This window comes from Pomacea canaliculata, linkage group LG3 (genome assembly GCF_003073045.1).
Source record: "Pomacea canaliculata isolate SZHN2017 linkage group LG3, ASM307304v1, whole genome shotgun sequence".
In the NCBI taxonomy this organism is placed as follows: domain Eukaryota; kingdom Metazoa; phylum Mollusca; class Gastropoda; order Architaenioglossa; family Ampullariidae; genus Pomacea; species Pomacea canaliculata.
In genome coordinates, this window is record NC_037592.1 from 37,695,671 (window position 1) to 37,718,635 (window position 22,965).

The following is a 22,965-nucleotide window of genomic DNA, read 5'->3' on the forward strand; positions in this document are numbered from 1 at the left end:
ACAATGTCTTTGAACTTCATAACGTTTCAGGTACAAACATTTGACAGAATATTTGTGGCTGAAATGCACTTTCTGTGGCAATGACAGACGATTGTGGAATTCAACCAATTTAGTTACATATCTCTTCAATTAATAATTGGTTATTCTGGGCACATCAATCTTTAATCTAAAGAGTAAAAAAAGAGCATCGTTGAAAGCATTTAATATATCGGGAAAGGGGGGAAAGCACATAAATACACATTTGGTTACCAAGTGTATGGGCGAGGATGGTGGGAAAAGGCCGCGGCAGTCAAAACCTGACCTGAAAAAAACTATAAATATTTATGACGTTTATTATAGCTATTACTTTGTTGTAGCAGCGGTATCAATCATTATTAATTTAGGTTCTTTGTACTAACAGCATTATCAATGACGAGCAGAAGGACGAAGTAACCGCAATGTAACGCCGGTGACATTTTCCTGTCTTTTACTTTCAGCGGCATTGGCATACAGTCAGTAGTCATTTTTAGTTTCCAGTTACCTTCCGGGGGTTTCTTCTGTTTTCCTTCAGCGTCATTATTTATTGTCCACAATTATTTCTAATTCCATCTGATTGCAAGAGGCTTCACTGCACTGAACCTGTATGGTACAACGCCTTTCACAATTTCACAAAATGTATTAGTGGAGTTCAACTGGTGCGAAGAACTTTTCTTGAACTGAGTGTTTTTGTGAGGTGACATGTGATATTTTAATGGATGAATGGCAATTGTTTTCTTCTGTTTACCAAACAATTCTCAATACTCTGGCGCATCACTCCGGAAGAGCTGTCTTGTAGTTCAAAATAGTACGAAAATAGCAGTTCAGTTGCTGCTTGGCATTGCTGTTTGCTTCACGTGGTACACACTTGTTTATGGTTCCAGAACTGTGCACCCCATGACAACTTTACGACTACAACAAGCGGCAATCAACTGAGATTGCTCATCAATCTGTCCGAACACGATCTCCCATCTGCAGCTGCAGCCGCTATATAACTTCCACAGGCTCTCACAATTTACTTTTCATCTCTACTTTTTGTCACGTGCACCACGAGTTTATTTCATCCCTTTTCTTGGCTCCTTCAGGAAAACGAACCTTGAGCTCTCAGCTGACGCACCACCAGCGAAGACATCCCTACAAGACAAGAATGAAAACTCTGTTGCTTCTCGCTCTGCTTGGCGGCTGCTGCACTTTAGGCCATGCATGCAGCTGCTTCGCCGACACCTCAGCAGACGATTACTGCACCTTTGACCTGAGTGAGTTCCTGTCGTGTTGAAATTCATATTTTTCATGTATTTCTCTAAGTCGACGTACCTACAGATCCTTGACGCGGTTCTTATGTAACCTGTCAGGTTTTGAACTGATGCAACCTGTCGTTGATAGCGACTATAAAAAGTGGAATTCTTTGTTTTTATTCATTAGTCCCTTTACTGATGCCAATTGTTGTGGGATAAACATGAATAGATGCGGAAGCTGACGAGGCCAGTCACCCAGACCCGTCTTGGGCAAGAGTGAGTAGGAACATCACTGGACGATCAGTCCACTCCTTCACGTCGCTGAACCACTTCTTTCTTTCTTTGCTGTTGCCTATGACAATAACTTAGCTCTTAGTAGTGCTCGTCTCTGTTCCATATGCGTTCGAACTGTCTGTCAGTTGGATGGTAAGGTCTTTCAATTCTCTTTGATTGCCTGCTAACAGATTTGTCTTCTACCAACCCCAGGCCCAAGAGCCACTTGTCCTGCTAACAGTTCCTCGCTGGTGATGTTGATGTTCCGAAATACTTGCAGAACGGTTTTATTTCGGTGTCTGATTAGTTCCGTAGTTTTGGCATTGTTTACTGTTTTCTTTCTTTGAAAGAGGTATAACCAGTGACTGCGTTCTCTATGTTCCTCTCTTTCCACTTGTAGGACTGGTAGGCTTGCAGGTTTGTTGGCTCTAGTCTGGTTGTTTTGAAGGACGTTGGTGTCTTATCTTCAGCTGGAAGTTGCACAGGCCTTCGCAATATTCGGTCCATCGGTTGAGTACAACGGTGCTTTTGTGAGAAGGCGGCCTTTGATGTGTTTGATAACTGAGGTTTTGTGGGGATGTATCTGTAACCAAGTGGTGGGGGTTGTGGACTGACGACAACAGTCCAACACTCAAACCAAAAAGACAGGAACCGTCAGGAGGTGCGCAACCCTTTAATGCACGGGCTACAACAATGGCCACGGCTGCGTTGCTTGTCCGTGACGCCTTTTTCTAAACCGCTGTCGTCTGCTCTTTTTTTTTTTTTTTTTTGTCGTCACCTTATTTTGACGTCACATCACCTTATGACATTTGCTCAAGGAGCTTCATAACTGACATCTTAGATTTGAGATCTGCGCATCGGCAGTCGACTTCAAACTCTAACTGGCTATCTACAGCTACTTCACAAATGACATCCGTCCTCTACATATCGATGGAACTTTCTCTGTGCTTCCATACTTGGTGGCCCCCATCTTCATCTCCAAAAGGACCATAGCCAATGGGTCGGCCTGGTCACAAACTCATGGGCCACGACCGGTAATTTCGTCGCAAAATGCCATTGCCGTCTGCTCCCGTGTTAACCATGATTTTCGGTAAGGTTTACTCCCTTAGACTTAACCTGTTCCAAGATTGTTTACAAGGTTATGACACCATTTTCTTTTGAGTATGCTAGTTAGGGTTTGTGTCTTGTCCAGCAGTATGTTTTTTCTCTGTGTGCAGTTTTTCTCGGGACTGCATTTTCCGAGTATAAGCAGAGAAAAAGACCAATCGACCCTAAGGATCCGTGGTCGGTCTTGGACATCAATGCTGAGTGGGTGTACACGTTCCAAGTAGACAAGATCTTATGGGTTAGAGACTAATTTCTTATTGTTGCTGCATTTTTATTTTTCATCTCACTTTTTTTCGTACCGCTATTTAAGTAGTTCATGACAGACGACAGATTTTAAATTTTTTTTTTCTGTCATTGTACTGTTAGAATTGCCTATTCTTACCTATTCTAATTAGTTAATTTTCTAGTTTTTTTCGCTCTTTTTCTCTCTTTTCTTATTATGATAATGATTGTGTGAATGATAATATTTTCAGGCTAAGGAATCACCCAAAGCACCGAAAACAGTCACAATTAGAACTCCAGTCGAAGATTCCATGTGTGGCTTTCAATTTGCACTGCATAAAAAATTCATAGTTTTTGGTGAGTACAGTTCTATTCCTTTCAGTCTTGCAGTTTAAATGGAAAAGCTAGTCTAATAGTAAGCTGTGTTTACTGACTTTCTGAATCATGTCTGTTCAAAATTCATTGTAGCTAAATGAACCTTTACTTACAAATACAGGCCTGAGGTAACTAGCGTCATGTTGTGTTGTCGAGTGAAGAAACTGAACTAACTGGACATTACTGGAGTGACACAATACATGTAATGCTATCAACAGTAACATACAGTTTTCAATGTGGTTTTTTCCCTGCAAAAGTTCAGAGAGAAGTTGTCGGATCAACGATCTTTGTGTGGGAAAAATAGAGTAACATCTTTGCAGAACTGGATCAAACTTCTTCGGAGTAACTTGGGTTGAGATAACAATAGAATTAGTTCAGATAGTCTCTCTCTCTCTCTCAGTCGATTTAGTTTAGCAATAGCTCTCTAAGTGCCCTTGTCTTAGCAATGTCTTATTTAAATCGTTATTACAAGTTTTTCGGGCGAAACAGAGACGTCTGCATTCTGATACAAGATTCTAAAGACTTCGGTAAAGGTATCCATCTCCTTTTAATGTTCTTCTTTCAAATATAAATTTCATCAGGTAGCCAGACAGACAAACAATTCTTTGTGATCCAGAGAACATGAACGGTCGTCTAAATTTATTCAACACTGTACACTCTCATTTTTGTTTTTGACTTTTCCTGAACAGCTCGCCTGTACGATGGGGCCTACACAACCGGCCTTTGTGACCACAATGCACTCTGGTGCGACGTGGACAAAGGCCAAAAGCAGAAGTACTCAAGTCTCTTCCCAAACTACTGCGCACAATACAGCAAAAAGAACTGAACGGAAACGCAGCCATGATGTGACGTAGGTTACCACGTGACCAGGACACAAGCAGGCGAGCCCATGCCAGAAAGCCTTTTCTTGGACGATGACCTTGCGTAGTCTACGGGAACTTCTCTGATCACATAAAGAAAGTGAAGGACAGGAACCTGAAGCAGACAATGTAGCAGACGAAGCCCTAGAACAACCGTTTCTTCATTCTCGTTTGAAAGTAAAAGTTGTGACCTTTGCCATAAGTTGTCTTCGGTCTGTTTGCTTGTATTAGACGAGAATCGCCAGGAACTTTGTGAAAACCAGGCGTGTATTTAGATACTTTATTGTTAATTAATAAGAATATTACTGGGTTACATTATTGTAGTGTTGTTATTTTAACCCTCTGCATGCAAATTTACCTGGCACCATGCTTTTCAACTCCCTGCCTAATGTCAGTGTTCGTGTAGTTTATTTATTTGTGTTTCGTGCTATTAATTTTACACCTTAATTAATAAGAATATTACTGGGTTACATTATTGTAGTGTTTTTATTTTAATCCTCTGAGTGCAAATTTACCTGGCACCACTCTGTGCATGCTTTTCAACTCCGTGCCTAATGTCAGTGTTCGTGTAGTCTATTTATTTTTGTTTCGTGCTATTAATTAATTTTACACCTTAATAAACTATCTTATTTTGATAAAGGCTTCTGTTTATTTATTTTCTTTCCTTTCTTTCAGATAAGAGTGCATTTTAATTCTGTACTGCGTAAATAATTTACCAGCACGTAAATAAAGGTTAGGTGTCATCGGCTTTTCTATTAGCACAGCATGTTGCACTCATTTGACCCTACCACTTAGCCAACACGCCCCTGAACATTTCCCTTCTCAGTCTATCCCCCCTCACACATACTCTTTGCCGAAAGATGTCATGTCAAAGCAGTGAGCTCCCCGCCTATGTAACTCCTTGCCCCGGCCACAGTCCGACATTCGCTGCTTTTACCTGCAAAGTTCACTCCACGATGCCAGCAATTTGGTTTTTCCGGTATCTGGGGTTCTTCTCTCATCACCACTGCATCACGTGACCTGTGGAGAGTGGCCAAAAGGCAGTTACAATAGCAACTACGAAATAAGACACATTCCACTGTCTTTTATTATTCCACCCTAGGAACACCTGGTCTTACCACTCAAAAGTTTAAGCCGAATCTCACCTGCCTCGAAAATGTTGATGTTTGTCGACTGGAGCGAGGGCTTGAAGGTTTTCGCGTCTGAAAAATCGTCACTACCTGCTGAATTGAGGGTGGATCTACACAGTCCTCATCGACGAATATTTCTTGGTGCAGAACAATACCTTTTGTCATTCTCTTTAGATTGTTTATGCATTTTCTTTTTCAAGCTCTTCTATAGACCTTTTCGTAATTAGGTGCGCCGAAAGAGATGCGCAGAACCGAGAAACCACCGCTACTTCCTGTTTACACTTCGCTACCATGGCCAAGTCGTTTACCCCATCTGTGTCCTGTCGAAGCGTACCCGATATTTCGTTCAGAGATATTGAAGAATTTAGTTGCAGAAGCTCGTCAAAACGCAATCATGAGCGTGGATACAATTATTTCGCCGAGAAATATATATTCAACGTATGGGGTAAGCAGACACTTTGCAGAGTGAATGTGCAATTGTGATTCCAGCTTTTTGTCTGAATGTTCCATTGACTATGTCAGTCTCGTAAATATAATTGCAAAAAAGTAAATATATTCTTACATCAGAAATATATTAAAACATATACTGAAGTAGTTTGATGAGAGAAAGTTAATTTTAAGCAGTGGAAGTCGAAACGTGCATTGTTTACATTTGCGGTAAACTGACGTCTATCCAGGCTTTTTTTTTATAAAAAAAACAAACTTGTTTACTGTTGTTTTATATAAGGTATTTTCTCATTTGTGTCTGATCCTGTGATGCTTTTTCTGGGTTTTTTTTCTGCACAAGGACTTATCCGATTTAAAAAAAAGAAAAAGTATAGTTGCACCGAATCCCCAAAACGATGGTTGTCAAGCAGCATCTCGATGCTACAGATCATACATGAAAGCTGGAATTCCCCTCACACTTGAAGTTAGTGATGGTGAAAATTTTCTTCTCGCTAAAATAATTGTTAAAAGGCATAGCGAAACATAATTTCACAGGAGGGAGAGAGAGAGTGAAAAATAAACTTTCTTTTCCTAATGCAAAATTTTATAAATTGTCTATGATAATGTTTTCATCAAAGAAAGCACTGTTAAATTGAAATTGTTTTATTGGATTACCAGGTCTCAGTCAGTGTCACAAAAGCAGTCTCTGATGGATGCTACACATGTGCTAATGGCCAGAGTGGGCACTGTGGACATATTGTGGGCTTGCTGTACCAGCTTGCTCATTTTAAGATAACAGGAACAAACTACATTCCTGAGGTCATCTTGACAATGAAGAGGGATGGTCTGAGACTATTTCTAAGTGAAATATTTTTGTCAAGTGTTTCTTATGTTAAAAATAATAGAAAATTTAGAAAAAAATTTGCCAGCAGGTATTACTTGTTTGCTGTGTAATATTCCATCATCTACATCAGTTTCTCATTTGCAGGATGCTGCAAAAACATCACTGCCCCAGACATGGCACATCTCCAGAGGAGAAAAGATAAGAGGGGAGGCAGTGGATGAAATCAAAATCCACAGCTTTAAGTCTGACAAGAAGTCAGACCATAGTATTTGCAATACATACAGGTACAATCCATTGTCTTCAGAGTTTCCATCTGCCCTTTGTCTTGTTGAGAGTTTAAAAGCTGCCACACATAGTAAGTTCCTGTTGTTTGATTAAGAATTTTATTTCTTGTGTTGTACAAGATCTGCATAACGAGAACTTTATGCTTTAACAAAAGAGACGGTCAACATTTATACTTGACAAGAGCATACAAAAGATAAATTTCATTATTTGTTTATTCTGTAAGAAATGATTCCAAATTTTTTGCATTCGGAGTATAATGAGCAATAATTTAGCATGCATTATATATATATATACACACATCTATGTTGTCATACATGATAAACTACTCTTGCTGATCATATAATAATTAATAGCCTCTGTTGCAGGCTCTGCGTCTGCTGTTGCAGTCTCTGCGTCCACGTTTTCACATATGAAAAGGAAAAATATTTTACCACATGAAATGACTAATTTTGCACAATTCACTTAGCAATATTTGACAGGGGTGAACCTGCAGTAATTTCTGCAATCAGATGAACAGAAGTGAACCTACTGAATTCAGTAAGTGACAGATCACTTGCAAGATATTTTGATATACTGATTTTTTTTTTTTCGTCTCATGAATACACTAGGAATGGGAGTGTTTTGTGTTTTTTGCGATTTGAGTTGTGAGTTGTAAACTGAAAATATTTCTTGAGATTTGTTAATAGTCAAAGTGTCTGAAGAAGGATGACACAATTTCTATTGTTATAATGTGTTAATATTATTACATATTTTTTAACAGTGATGATATTAAATGTGATTTATAAAAGCACTTTGCATTTATCTTTGTATTTCTATGTGTGATTTGGACAGCAATCTCCATGCACATCTGAACTGATCAATACTTTTTTCTTTAAAATACACATTCTCATCTTGCGTAAAGCAAACAGGTAGTTCACAATAAATGAGATTAAAAGACAAAACAATTCAGACAGTTGTAGCACGGTTGCATACCAATTTTAAAAAACAAAGAATGCAATATCCTTATACAGAAAAATGATTAAGTAATCACACTCTGTCTGTTTTCATTACGAGATCATCCATTAATACAATGCAACAAAAGTTTACCTCTGATTTGTGTTGGCATTTCCTTGTGACATGGGATGGCGAACTGCAGGCTGATTTCTTTCTTTTCCACATTGAAAGTTTTTCCATGTAAACAAACTTGGTACAGCATCTGATTTAAGTCTTCTTTGTTTTCCTTTTAAGGTCAAAGGGCGAAAATCTTCTGGCACAAAAAGCCTGCTACAAACCTTTGTCCAATTTCTGATCTGAGGAAAAAACATATAGTCATGTTATCATAAACATTTACCAAAACACATGTATGATTTTGTGTTTATGATTTTGTCTTTAAGCCGTTTTTTAAGTGATATTCACATCATTACTTTTAATCACTGTTGACTATGTTGTGAAACTAATAATCCTATTTAAATTATGTATGATAGAGTGTAAAGGAATGGCGATTGATTCAAAATTAATTAGTCGTGCAGCAGCAACAAAGATATAGGTTTCACTACAAAATAAGTTGTAATACTGGCAATATATGTCAGCCTTTTTGAACATTTCTGCAGCATTTTAATATAACAGCACTTTAATAATACAATGTAATGCGTTTTCAGTAATACGAAATGGCTATGCCCACATGATGTAAGTTTAAACTACGAGCACAATAGGTATTCTGAAATCATAGTTTTAAATCAGTTAGAAAGATTAACGATGATTCAGATGGCATGGAAAAAAAGTGATGTTGCGAAAGAAGAAAAAGACTAATAGTGATAGGGAATTTGAAACCTCGATCATGCTTACCCGAAAGCGTGGCCCTTCGTGGAATTCTTACAAGCCAAATCTTCTTCATTTGTTCATCTTTCGGAATTCCATGAAAGGATAATGTTGGACATTTGTAGGCTTGAACTGTACATTGAGGTACACATCAAAATCGACCATCATTGTTATTTTTAAGAGCCGGCATGGTCGAAGAACGCTACGTGCATCAACAGTAAACATCAACACGGGAGGTGGTTTGGAGTTTTTGTGGGGTGAAGGTCATCTGCATGCATAATTTTCCGAAATCGTCCATACGAATGGTGTAAAGATGTTCTTATCTAGTATAGTATGGATTATAGTAAATAACTTGTTCACTTTGTTCATATGATTATTATTATTATCCTTGCAAGTTAATTTCTAAAGTTATGTTTTCTTAATTTTGATAGTCGTCCAACTTTCTTACGACCATTCAACTAGACCTCTGGGGTTTTTCTCGTCCTAATGTTTCGAAGAAAACGGCCGGTAGGGCAGAAAGTGTCGAACAAGTACAGGGAAGAGGAGAATTCATTCGGCAAACGAAAAAACAGAGTCGAGATGGTCAGATACAGAGACCGTTAGACGATGAACAAGACATTTTTGTTACGGTCGTAGTAGGTGCATCCATTAGATTAACATGATCCGCCTTGAACCTTCTGTCACCACCAGCACAAACAGGGGAGACTACAAACACGTGACACGTTTCCTACCTGATGGGTTGTCGGCCTTTCAATGTTTTGCTAGAACCTTGTTTCAGTTTCCTAAGTGCGTGTGTATTTTGCGCGCGATATAGCAAGAGAGTTTTTATAAGGATTGTCTGAATTGTTCAGGGTTCAGACAGAAGACAATATTTCACCGGAGTTCAAACCTCAGTAGTCATCGCCTCACCCCTCCCCCGAAAAAGAATCATTCATTACCATAGCACATATATCACACTAAGTAAATACAACACGTGAATATTCCTTGAGAACCCACGTTAGTAGCACAGATAATAATTAGCAAAGGACAGTTCTTTATGATATCGCCGCATCTAATGAATTCAGTCACACACCGAAGGTCGTAATCATTTTATTGTTACAAGAGGAACTGGGGAATTTCAGTCTCCTTCATACACAAGTCGAACAAAAATTATAATTTGTCTATTTGTTTATTGGGGATCGTTTGGGAATAAAAATAAATATTTGCTTGTGTGTTCCTATCTCAGGTTACCTTGACAGCTTATTTAAAAGTTCGATATGTTTCTTATATTGCACTTTTGATATCATTTTATGATCTTGCTAATTATTTTGTCTTAATTTAACTTTCTTGCGCTTTAAGCAACTTCAATCTTCGAAGGAAGTGTTCACTGCTTACATCTCACCATTCTAGCAATGTCTAAACCGGAAGAACCAAACTGAATGTTTCTCTTCAAAAAATGTTTGTGCACCTATATTACCAAAAGTTCAGTAGACAGCACTAAAGAATAGTAACATCGACTAGATGACTGCCACACAATTTGGATGACGCCCACCCATTGACCGCTAGTAACCCCGCCTCCTGCTCCTCCTACCCAAGTTGCGTGGTAACACATGGATGGGACGAGGACAGACATGGCTTCTTGTCGAGTGAACCCCGTGTTTCTGCCACGCGACTTTAGCAGTCCTTTTTTATCCTTAAGTTTAAACTACCATACCGCCAAAGGGTGCACATCTTTTTAACTGGAAAGTTAAATTTTTGGGGTTGTGAAGCTGGTGAAACTGATATTCGCCCTTCAGACAGGCCAAAATGACAAGCAGCTATGATACACTTATTTGATATGTTCTGGTGATCAAATTCAGGCTCAAAGTCTGTCTTAGCAATCTATCTCATCTTCAAGATCTGATAATCAACTTCACAGATGACACGAGCGCCAGAATCTTCTCTACAAATGTAGGTGTGCCCTAGACTGTGCCTGACATTCAATCAACACAACTCCACCATTACGAGAAATTCCACGCATGCCAATAAAGTGATGTAAGGAAGTAATTTCACAGCGTGTAATGTACTGACTCATTCATCTGCAACAGAGCCCCTTGCTCTTTACACGCAGCCATCATCAATTCCCGACGCACGTCAGTTGGCGGATGTTGGCAGTGTTGTGGGCGACCTGGCGGTCAGGTCAGGGGTCGGGCTGGCGTCAGGCCTGCTGGAGGCCGCCATTAGCGATTCAGGAGGTCTGCTGGTGCCAGACACGCCTGGTGTGAGGCCATCTTGACATGTCCCACCCACGTAATTACCACGTTACGTGCCCCATGTTCTTGCGTCTAGTTCCTCAACTACATTTCTAATGGACTACTGAGGTCACGTGGTCATGAAATTCTCTTCTCTGGCAAATATGCTCGTTATCGCTTACCAGTTTCTACATCATTGATACAATTCAAGCTTTAAATAAACACACATTTTTTTACATTTCTTATCTACTAAAATCTATTATTAACAAAATGTACTAAAAGTTAGGATTCTATTTTTAGACAAATTCGCTATGGCCATAAGCGTTGCTAAGCACTTGACCTACACTGAACTTCTCATGCTTTTTGGTGTTAAACTAATGAATTTTATAATCAAACGCTCCAAATACTATTATGAAATTTACATAAAGAGCCTGTACCCAACATGGTGCGCCAAGTGTGAAAACAAACTAAATACCTGATTACCTCGGTACATAGTAATCTCGAAAGTTCCAGGAACACAAGACATCAAGCGAAGATGGTTTCAGTGAAGAATTACTCATAAAGTTTTAGGTACGAACACTTTTGTAGAACATATGGAGCTGAAAGAAAACACACTTTGTACAATTTCCTTGAACTTCATAAAGTTTCAGGTACAAACATTTGACAGAATATTTGTGGCTGAAATGCACTTTCTGTGGCAGTGACAGACGATTGTGGAATTCGACCAGTTTAGTTACATATCTCTGGAATTAATAATTGGTTATTCTGGGCACATCAATCTTTTATCTAAAGAGTTAAAAAAAGAGCATCGTTGAAAGCATTTAAATGTATCAGGAATTTTTTAATATATCGGGAAAGAAGGGAAATCACATTAACGCACATTTGGTTACCAAGTGTATGGGCGAGGATGGTGGGAAAAGGCCGAGGCAGTCAAAACCTGTATTGAAAAAAAAACTATATATATTTATGACGTTTATTATAGCTATTACTTTGTTGTAGCAGCGGTATCAATCATTATTATTTTAGGTTCTTTGTACTAACAGCATTATCAATGACGAGCAGAAGGACGAAGTAACCGCAATGTAATGCCGGTGACATTTTCCTGTCTTTTACTTTCAGCGGCATTGGCATACAGTTAGTAGTCATTTTTAGTTTCCAGTTACCTTCCAGGGGTTTCTTCTGTTTTCCTTCAGTGTAATTATTTATTGTCCACAATTTTTTCTAATTCCATCTGAATGCAAGAGGCTTCACTGCACTGAGCCTGATGCTACAACGTCTTTCACAATTTCACAGAATGTCTAAGTGGAGTTCAACTGGTGCGAAGAACTTTTCTTGAACTGAGTGTTTTTGTGAGGTGACATTCGATATTTTAATGGATGAATGGGAATCGTTTTCTTCTGTTTACCAAACAATTGTCAGTACTCTGGTGCATCACTCCGGAAGAGCTGTCTTGTAGTTCAAAATTGTACGAAAATCGCAGACTGGTCAGAAGTTCAGTTGTTGCTTGGCGTTGTTGTTTGCGTCACGTGGTACACACTTGTTTAAGGTTCCAGAGCTGTGCACCCCATGACAACATTACGACTACAACAAGCGGCAATTAACTGAGATTGCTCACCAATCTGTCTGAACACGATCTCCCACCTGCAGCTGCAGCCGCTATATAACTTCCACAGGCTCTCACAATTTACTTTTCATTTCTACTTTTTGTCACGTGCGCCACTATACTATTTTCTCCCTTGTCCTGACTCCTTCAGGAAAACGAACCTTGAGGTCCCAGCTGACGCACCACCAGCGAAGACGTCCCTACAAGACAAGAATGAAAACTCTGTTGCTTCTCGCTCTGCTTGGCGGCTGCTGCACTTTAGGCCATGCATGCAGTTGCATCCCCATCATCTCAGCAGACGATTACTGCCGCATCTTTGACCTGAGTGAGTTCCTGTCGTGTTGACATTTATATTTCTCATTTATTTCTCTAAGTCGATTTACCTACAGATCCTTGGCGCGGTTCTTATGTAACCTGTCAGGTTTTGAACTGATACAAACTGGCGTTGATACCGACTATAAAAAGTGGAATTCTTTGTTTTTATTCATTAGTCTCTTGAGTGATAACAATTGTTGTGGGAATTACATGAATAGATGCGGAAGCTGACGAGGCCAGTCACCCAGACCCGTCTTGGGCAAGAGTGAGTAGGAACATCACTGGATGACCAGTCCACTCCTTCTCTTCCCTAAACCACTTCTTTCTAGTGGTGTGGGGTTGTGGACTGACGACAACAGTCCAACACTCAAATTAAAAAGGCACGGGCTAGAACAATGGCCACTTGTCGGTGCTCCTTCTCTGAACCGCCATCGTCTGCTCTCTTCCTTTTTGTCGTCACCTTATTTTGACGTCACATCACCTTATGACATTTGCTCAAGGAGCTTCACAACTGACATCTTAGATTTGAGATCTGCTTATCGGCAGTGTTGACTTCAAACTCTAACTGGCTATCTACAGCTACTTCACAAATGACATCCGTCCTCTACATATCGATGGAACTTTCTCTTGGCTTACATACTTGGTGGCCCCCATCTTCATCCCCAAGAGGACCATAGCCAATGGGTTGGCCTGGTCACAAACTCATGGGCAGTCGGCCATGACCGGTAATTTCTTCGCAAAATGCCATTGCCGTCTGCTCCCGTGTTAACCATGATTTTTAGTAAGGTTTACTCCCTTAGACTTAACCTGTTCCAAGATTGTTTACAAGGTTATGACACCATTTTCCTTTGGGTATGGTAGTTATGGTTTGGGTCTTGTCCAGCAGTATGTTTTTTTCTCTGTGTGCAGTTTTTCTCGGGACTGCATTTACCGAGTATAAGCAAAGGGAAAGACCAATCGACCCTAAGGATCCGTGGTCGGTCTTGGACATCAATGCTGCGTGGGTGTACACGTTCCAAGTAGACAAGATCTTATGGGTTAGAGACTAATTTCTTATTGTTGCTGCATTTTTATTTTTCATCTCACTTTTTTTCGCACCGCTATTTAAGTAGTTCAGGACAGACGACATATTTTAAATGGTTTTTTTTTCTGTCATTGTACTGTTAGAATTGCCTATTCTTACCTATTCTAATTAGTTAATTTTCTATTTTTCTTTTGCTCTTTTTCTCTCTTTTCTTATTATTATAATGATTGTGTGAATGATAATATTTTCAGGCTAAGGAATCACTCAAAGCACCGAAAACAGTCACAATTAGAACTAAAGTCCAAGATTCCATGTGTGGCTTTCAATTTGCACTGGATAAATATTTCATAGTTTTTGGTGAGTACACTTCTATTCCTTTCAGTCTTGCAGTTTAAATGGAAAAGCTAGTCAAACAGTAAGCTGTGTTTACTGACTTTCTGAATCATGTCTGTTCAAAATTCTTTGTAGCTAAATGAACCTTTACTTACAAATACAGGCCTGAGGTAACTAGCGTCATGTTGTGTTGTCGAGTGACGAAACGTTGAACTAACTGGACTTTACTGGAGTGACAGAATAATGCTATAAACAATGACATACAGTTTTCAATGGGGTTTTTTTCCTGCAAAAGTTAAGAGAGAAGTTGTCGGATCAAAGATTCTTTTGTGGTAAAAATGGAGCAACATCTTTGAAAAACTGGAACAAACTTCTTCTGAGTAACTTTGGTTGAGATAACAATAGAATTAGTTGAGATAGTTTCTCTCTCTCACACACACACACACACACAAAGCCAGTCATCCAGATGCACATGGTTTTTCCATGTTGGGACGCAACCTAGAGAAGTCTGTTTACATTTCTTGTAAGTATTTTAATCGTCCACAGTTTGCACATTTTCCGTGCTTCTCATATATCGCAAATGTAGAAATCAAAAAATGAGCTGGTCAAAAAATAGAAGAAGATAGTCCACCACCTATGTAAACCTTTGCAGTATTTTGTAACAAATAAACTTGCATCTTTTGCAGTTAATAATGTGGTTTGTTTATTTCCTGTTGTTATCTTTCTACAGGTGGACAAGGAGTTGAAATAATTTTTGTATCTCTTCTTTTTTCCTTCCTCTTCTTGCAATTTGGTGTCAAGAACCATTCGATTTTGTTTAGCAATAGCTCTCTAAGTGTCCATGTCTTAGCAACGCGTTATTTAAATCGTTATTACAAGTTTTTCGGACGAAACAGAGACGTCTGCATTCTGATACGAGATTCTAAAGGCTTCGGTAAAGCTATCTACCTCCTTTTAATGGTTTTCTTTCAAGTATAAGTTTCATCAGGTATCTCGACAGACAATTCTTTGTGATCCAGAGAACATGAACGGTCGACTAAATTTATTCAACACTGTACACTCGTTTTTGGTTTTGATTTTTCCTGAACAGCTCGCCTTTACGATGGGGCCTACACAGCCAGCGCCTGTGACACCAATGTACCCTGGGAACACGTGGACAAAGGCCAAAAGCAGTTTTACTCAAGTCTCATCCCAAAGCACTGCGCACGATACAGCGAAAAGAACTGAACGGAAACGCAGCCATGATGTGACGTAGGTTACCACGTGACCAGGGCACAATCCGGCGAGCCCAAGCCCGAAGTCCTTTTCTTGGACGATGACCTTGCGTATTCTAAGGGAACTTCTCTGATAACATAAAGAAAGTGGAGGACAGGAACCTGAAGCAGACAATGTAGCAGACGAAGCCCTAGAACAACCGTTTCTTCATTCTCGTTTGAAAGTAAACGTTGTGACCTTTGCCATAAGTTGTCTTCGGTCTGTTTGCTTGTATTAGACGAGAATCGCTAGGAACTTTGTGAATACCAGGCGTGTATTTACATACTTTATTGTTAATTAATAAGAATATTACTGGGTTACATTATTGTAGTGTTGTTATTTTAACCCTCTGCATGCAAATTTACCTGGCACCACTCTGTGCATGCTTTTCAACTCCCTGCCTAATGTCAGTGTTCGTGTAGTCTATTTATTTTTGTTTCGTGCTATTAATTAATTTTAAACCTTAATAAACTATCTTATTTTGATAAAAGCTTCTGTTTATTTATTTTCTTTTCTTTCTTTCAGATAAGAGTGCATTTGAATTCTGTACTGCGTAAATAATTTACCAGCACGTAAATAAAGGTTAGGTGTCGTCAGCTTTTCCATTAGCACAGCATGTTGCACTCATTTGACCCTACCACTTAGCCAACACGCCCCTGAACATTTCCCTTCTCAGTCTATCCCCCCTCACACATACTCTTTGCCGAAAGATGTCATGTCAAAGCAGTGAACTCCCCGCCTATGTAACTCCTTGCCCCGGCCACAGTCACAACATTCGCTGATTTTACCTGCAAAGTTCACTCCACGATGCCAGCAAGTTGGTTTTTCTGGTATCTGTGGTTCTTCTATCATCACCACTGCATCACGTGACCTGTGGAGAGTAGCCAAAAGGCAGTTACAATAGCAACTACGAAATAAGACACATTCCACTGTCTTTTATTATTCCACCCTAGGAACACCTGGTCTTACCACTCATAAGTTAAAGCCGAATCTCACTTGCCTCTAAAATGATGTTTGTCGACTGGAGCGAGGGCTTGAAGGTTTTCGCGTCTGGAAAATCGTCACTACCTGCTGAATTGAGGGTGGATCTACACAGTCCTCATCGACGAATATTTCTTGGTGCAGAACAATACCTTTTGTCATTCTCTTTAGATTGTTTATGCATTTTCCTTTTCAAGCTCTTCTATGCGAATGGTGTAAAGATCTTATCTAGTATAGTATGGATTATAGTAAATAACTTGTTCACTTTGTTCATATTATTATTATTATCCTTGCAGGTTAATTTCTAAATTTATGTTTTCTTAATTTTGAGTGTCGTCCAACTTTCTTACGACCATTCAACTAGATCTCTGAGGTTTTTCTCGTCCTAATGCTTCGAAGAAAACGGCCGGTAGGGCAGAAAGCGTCGAACAAGTACAGGGAAGAGGGAGAATTCATTCAGCAAACGAAAAAACAGAGTCGAGATGGTCAGATACAGAGACCGTTAGACGATGAACAAGACATTTTTGCTAAGATCGTAGCAGGCTGCGTCCATTAAACTAACACTTGTAACAGTATCCGCCTGGAACCTTCTGTCACCACCAGCAAAAACAAGGGAGGCTACTCAAACGTGACACGTTTCCTACTTGATGGGTTGTCGGCCTTTCAATGTTTTGCCCAGAACTTTGTCTCAGTTTCCCAACGCGCGTGTGTATTTTGCGCGCGATATAGCAAGAGAGTTTTTACAAGGATTGTTTGAACTTTTTTATGTCTCCTATATGTGAGACAAGGGGCACATCACCTGGCAAATCACTACATAATTAAATATAGATGTTAAGTAAATCGTACTTACTCGCAATACACGCTTTACGTCAGACATATTTCAGTGTTGCCATCATCGTGTCTCCAATCTCTTCACGTGACGTGTTTTTGTTTTTTTTTAAGTACAAAGATTTTGAACGTCGCGTGTATCAAACCTCAGTTGACAACAAACAAACGTCAATTAATATCACGACAGAACGCGCATTCCACGCTTGAAGATTGTGACAGTGCGCGTGTGAGCAACACAACCTACACGCACAAGAAACTATCTGGTATGTTTTTTGTTGTTAAACTAATGAATTTTATAATCAATCTTTCCCAATACTAGTATGAAATATTTACAGGAATCATATGTACCCAAAATGTTGCGGAAAATGTAAAAACAGATTAAATACCTGATTACCTGGGGCAAACAATAATCTTTAAAAGTTCAAGGAATAGATGACATCAAGCTAAAATGGTTTCAGTGAAGAATTACTCATAAAGCTATAGGTGCGAACACTTTTATAGAAGATGTGAGGCTGAAAGATAACACAGTTTTCACCTTCCGTGGCAGTGAAAGGGAGACAGAAACAGATTTTTGGTGATGTAATCAGTTTGGGATAAATGAAGATACGTAATCTTTTGATAGAGCACAAACTGTAAAATACACGGTACACTAGAGACTATTAAATTATGACCAAAGATATTGATAAACAAATTTAAATTGGAAAAGAAAGAAAGAGAAGTATCCGTGTTTTTATTTTTACAACTAATTAAAAGCTAGAAGACCCAGGGTTGTCCATGGGACATATTTTTCTATCCCATCCCATCCCGTCAGTAGTATAGGCATGTTGTTTTCACCCCTTATTTGGGGAGCCGTTTTGGGGAGCCATGACGTCACAGCCGCCGGAAGTCGCATGGGGGCGGCCATCTTGCCGGAAGTCCCTGTGGGTGCGGCCATCTTGATGAGGTCATATCCGTGGCGGCCATCTTGTCGGCCATCTTGCCGGAAGTCCCTGTGGGTGCTGCCATCTTGATGAGGTCATATCCGTGGCGGCCATCTTGCCGGAAGTGGCATGGAGGTGGCCATCTTGGTGATGTCATATCCGTGGCGGCCATTTTGTCATACCCGAGTGATTGTTGTTTTTTGTATTTGTGGAAAATGCATTGAAAGAGCCCATTTCGTCAAAGCTTAGAAAAGTATAAACTTTAATAAACTTTGTCCACCAGTCGCCACGAGGAGGCAGGGCTTTTGTTTGACTGGCAAAAATGTGTTATGACGCACAAAGAACAGAAAAACTTTATCACAGCTTTGAAGATATCACAGTCTAAACGGGAGCAGCAGTCTCAAAATGTCTAACGGTACGGTAGTCACCCCATCGTCAGACCTTTCGCTTGATGTACAGATAGACAAGGAGTTTCGGTGTTGTTGGTAGGTAAACATAGATTTACCATCTGTTTTGAAACCGTGTTGCATCACGCTGCTTGCTGTGTCTGTAAACCTGTTTGAAATGGCTGTGGTCAAGTTGATTTTGGTGTTTGTTTACCCTTGGTGCTGAGTTTTGCGTGTCACCGAAACAAATGTAAGTTTTGCTGCAGAGAGCCACGATGCCATCGCCTGTGTACTCTGTTTTAAACAAGCCCGGCGTGCGGTTGTCGTCGCGAGCGCGTTGGAGACAGCAGGACAGCAGAGGGGTCCCAGGGTTTGTGTTTGTTGCTGTGCACAAAGTCTTGGTGATGCTGGTCGCATGCTTGTCCCGGAAAACCATTTCCACCCCGTGTGTTTCTTGAAAAAAACCGTTGTTGCAATTCGGGACGGACGGCATCCATCGAAGCGAGGTGCCGCCAAAGCCATGTACAGCGAATCCGTGTCATTTCGCACAGCTGAAAGTTGCTGCGGTCTACGCTACTTGTCCCGCAGTCGTAGTAAACTGAAGCATTCTCAGTTTGGCCCCGTACTGTAGACGAAATAGCATTTGTAAGGGAGACCCCAGTTGATATCTCTTTTGGCCATCTCTACCTCGTACAAGTCCTCCGTCAGTTCCGTCAGCTTTTGAAAGCGACTGTCGTTTATCAGTTTTTCACAGTCAGAGCTCACCGACGTAGTAAATGTCGCGTGCCTGGCGATGTTGGTGAGCGTCTTGCCGTAAGCACTGTTTACCTAACAGTTTGAACGTTGTCGCTTAAAATGTTTTTGGAGGATCGCTGTCTCCTTGGCGTCGCGCGCTGGTGACCATGTCGGCAAAGGCCTTAAAGCAAGTTTGGCTGTATCTATCACAGAGTAACGCAGCCCGCCACTGACTATGCTCATACACCATTGTCAAGATACCATTTTAACAAAGGAGTCGCTAGTAAAAAATACTTGTTTCCGACATAGCTGAACAAACCCCGAATGAGCGTCTTGTGAACCGGTCAACAGTTTATATTTTTCCGCGTACGCTCGCATGAAAGGACCAATGTCGGAGCCACTACCGCGTGACATGAATGTTTTTGAAGATGGGCGTCATTACTCGCTAAACCGCTCGCGCAACGCCTGCCAGGACGTCGAAGATCGCACACCTGCACCAGGCCAAACAGCGTTCGTCTTTCACGGCGGCTAAAATGTCGTTTTCGGTGGGATATCGTTTGGAACTGTAGAAGGGGGAAGCTTTTTACAGCGAGATATAACGGTGGAGATTTGGGGGTACAAGTGGTCTTTTTTTGTCTTTCCAATCGCACTCCCACATTCCTGCACCTCAACACGATGACGTTTTGAAGTACGCGTGAATCTCGCGCGTTTTTTCCGCAAACTCGACGAGTGGCTTTTTGTTAAACGGCGTTGATGACGCGACCGCGCGTGAGGCAGCAGTTTTCGTGTCCGTGAAAAAACAGCCGTGAAACTGATAGACGGTCTGCGTTTCTGAATGCCAACCATCGACGCGAATTCGCCTCTTTCCTATTTGTTTTTCTTTTGAATTAAATTTATGCCGAATGTGAATGTTTTACAAAACATGACCCACTCTAACCACTCGCGACTCTTTTGACCGTATACGGTCTCTTTTTTCCCCTTGAAATTATTCTCTTTTTTACGATGATCGGTGTTCCGTTGCATGTTTGGCATAAGGCCAGAGATACAAGGCGTTGGCATCGAAAGCCCTCTATGCGTTCTTACGGGTTTGCTGAGGTTGTTGCGAATAAATGCACTCATTTTTCCCCTGTGATGCGGTGAAAAATGATGGAGGACCGCCTGTGATGTTGTCGCGAAAGCAGCGAGTGATGGCATTAGTCTTTCGTTTGTCATCGAAAAGAGAAAAAGTAGACGTCGAAGAAGAGAGTTTTGAAGAATAGCGCAGTGTGATGCCGGAGCCGAAATAGCGTCTTTCACCATGTCTACACCGAGAGTAGCATAGAACGGATTGGTTGTCGACGCTTGCAGAAAAAGGCACAACGTCGAGGTTGTTGTACCACATCAGAAAATCTCGCATCGACGTCATGTTGCGAGTCTCCGCAGACCTGTGACAGTAGGCGTATTGCTCGTCTGTGATGTTGCTCTGTTGAGTGTCGAATAAAACGCGCCACACAACACTCCCGCCAAACAAAACCACTGTGGGGGGGATGCTGTTTCTTGTAGTGTGTCGAGAGAGTGACGTATTCGTAGGGGAAGAAACCTTTTTGCTCTGTGACGTTGTAGGCAGCCAAGTACTTTGCGTAACTAAATCCGCGCGAGAAAAATTGACGAGACGTCTAGAAATTCAGCTTTTGGGTGCAAATGCACAAAATGCGTTGTGACGCTTCACCACAAACTTGAATGGGTTTTTGCTCTCGTCAACATCGTCATCGTCTGTTTCTTTTCGCAAAGGACAAATCGGCGAACGAGGTAAGTTTGATGACGTTGATGTCATATTTTACCGAGTAAACCCTATCACCGGTAGTTGACGCAAGTAGTCGTCGAATGGGCTTTGAGGGCGGCGGTGGGAATTTGAATACTATCGGGCGAGTTGTTTTGTTGTTGATCGACAGCATCTCAGCTCTGTAAGCACGTCACTAAACCTCGCATAATAAGATAAGACCGGTCTGAAATTTTTATAAGATGATCGACCATGCGATCGATCAAGTGTTGAGAGTCGCCGTCGCTGACAAAGCAAACGGCATCAAAATCTGGAACATTACTGACTACCGACACGGACAAGGACGTGTCTGGGTGTACCGTTTAGTCGATGGGTTGAAGACTAGAGCCATCAAAAAACTTCAAAATCGAAGTAGCCTATACGGAAAAAAAACAAACTACGCTCGACGAAAAACCCTCGACTGAAACTTTCCAGACGAGTTACCTATAGACCCGCCTTGACGTCTTCTTACCTTATCACCTGAAATTTCTTTCGTGTCGCTCCATTCCAATTTTTTTTCCATATTTTCGCACTTGGAACATTGAAACGCGTGTGTGAGCTTGTCGATGTCGATGATGGATGAATTTTGACTTAGTAATGTAAAAACGGAGAACGTCTATACATGTACGCCTCCGCTGAGAGGACGAGACCCCGAGAGGATGACTTTCGCAACTCAAACTGAAAAACAATCATATTTACTATTAATTTCATCTTCTAAACTGAAATCAAGCAATAGGTCACCATCTGAAAGTCAGGGAAAAGAAGCAGGTACCAACATTGGAATAGGTTGAACAGTTCCCGCATGGTCCAACATGACATTGGGCGCCACGGATGTATAGCCGACTCTAAAAAAAACCAAAAATTTCACGGTCCGCCTGCCTTTTTCTACCTCTCTCTGTTGAAGTGTATGCAGGTTTTTATTATTTTGTATAGTTGACGGTAAGGATCATCTGTTACACACAACACTAAGAAGTCTTAGCCGATGGTCAGTTGAACATAACAAGTAAGGTGAATGATGGCCTCCTCCACGCTCACGCTTGACATGCGGTACGGGATCGGTCTCGTTTCTGGCGTCTCCCAACGATACGTGTCTTTGAAACGTTTGCAATTTCCACAATTCATATAAAATCCTCTGATGTTCAGAAATCAACATGGTGCTTTTTGTGCTCTTTGTTGTTCGCCAGGAATGAAAACCAAAAAGCTCGATACTCATTGAAGTTTTAGTTTTTAACAATAAAAACAAGAAGTGAGGGAAATTTAATTTATAAACACGCTTTTTTGAAGGAAAAAAAGATACCACAGATCGTTGTCTCCATTTTAAGGTAAATAGTTTTGAGAGACCAAAAGTGTCAGCGACATTACGATGTTTTCACAGTAATCGTTATATTGGGTTTTACTGCGCTCCAGTTTTTGCTCCTTTTTCGCGATCGCAACTCCTATATACTATCTTCAACATCCCTATACACCTCGGATAGTGGTCACGATAACTCTGTATAAAGTCGATTTTAGCTTGACTAACGCGGACCCGCCCGCACTGGGCGTCATTTTCTAATTAGCTTTCTTTAGCTGGGTGAACAGGACGGGGAAGGAGGAGCGTCAAGCTAACAGAACGCACCCGAAAGTGCACTGGTTGGGTATCTACCTTTCTGACTATTGCGACCACAAGACATTTGATCTGACGCAAGTAAGAAAATGCTCCTCGATCAACACAAAAGAACAAGAAACACTGTTAACCTTTTCGTGGAATCGCTTAACATTGACGATTATCCGGTTCTCTAACGCCCCGCGTACAAATTGTTGTAAAGAACCACACTACATCAAATTCTGAAACACACGACACCAAAACAAAACCAACTCAACCATAAGTAATAGACCCCCTGCAGTTCGGGCAATAGCGAGCTGACTACTCATTTATAAATATTTAGAAAAAAAAAACACTTAGTCTCTCCAACTTACTTTTCAAGCTACCGTTGAGAGAGAAATAGTTCACAGGAAGTTTAAGATTAAAC

General features: G+C 40.7%; 2 protein-coding genes and 1 long non-coding RNA gene across 4 annotated transcripts; 2 read left to right on the forward strand and 1 right to left on the reverse strand.

Annotated features, from left to right (window-relative positions):
- The first annotated feature begins 698 nt into the window (after window positions 1-698).
- Window positions 699-15,793, forward strand: LOC112560445. Of its 2 annotated transcripts, none has more exons than XM_025232313.1 (5): window positions 699-1,100; window positions 12,534-12,707; window positions 13,607-13,734; window positions 13,973-14,078; window positions 15,145-15,793. In XM_025232313.1, the coding sequence occupies exons 2-5, from the start codon at window positions 12,596-12,598 to the stop codon at window positions 15,279-15,281; spliced, it is 483 nt and encodes a 160-aa protein (XP_025088098.1). In that variant the 5' UTR covers window positions 699-1,100; window positions 12,534-12,595; the 3' UTR covers window positions 15,282-15,793. The 2 variants fall into 2 exon arrangements, with proteins under 2 accessions (XP_025088098.1, XP_025088097.1); XM_025232312.1 differs by lacking the exon at window positions 699-1,100 and adding an exon at window positions 11,850-11,913.
- Window positions 1,020-4,090, forward strand: LOC112560446 (metalloproteinase inhibitor 3-like). The gene is made up of 4 exons (XM_025232314.1): window positions 1,020-1,271; window positions 2,741-2,868; window positions 3,104-3,209; window positions 3,917-4,090. Exons 1-4 carry the CDS (start codon window positions 1,163-1,165, stop codon window positions 4,051-4,053), a joined length of 480 nt encoding a protein of 159 aa, XP_025088099.1. The 5' UTR covers window positions 1,020-1,162; the 3' UTR covers window positions 4,054-4,090.
- On the reverse strand, window positions 3,916-4,734 carry LOC112560448. The gene is made up of 2 exons (XR_003098534.1): window positions 4,603-4,734; window positions 3,916-4,445 (listed from the first exon to the last, which is right to left on the reverse strand). It is a non-coding gene; the product is annotated as an uncharacterized LOC112560448 (long non-coding RNA).
- Window positions 15,794-22,965: the final 7,172 nt, after the last annotated feature.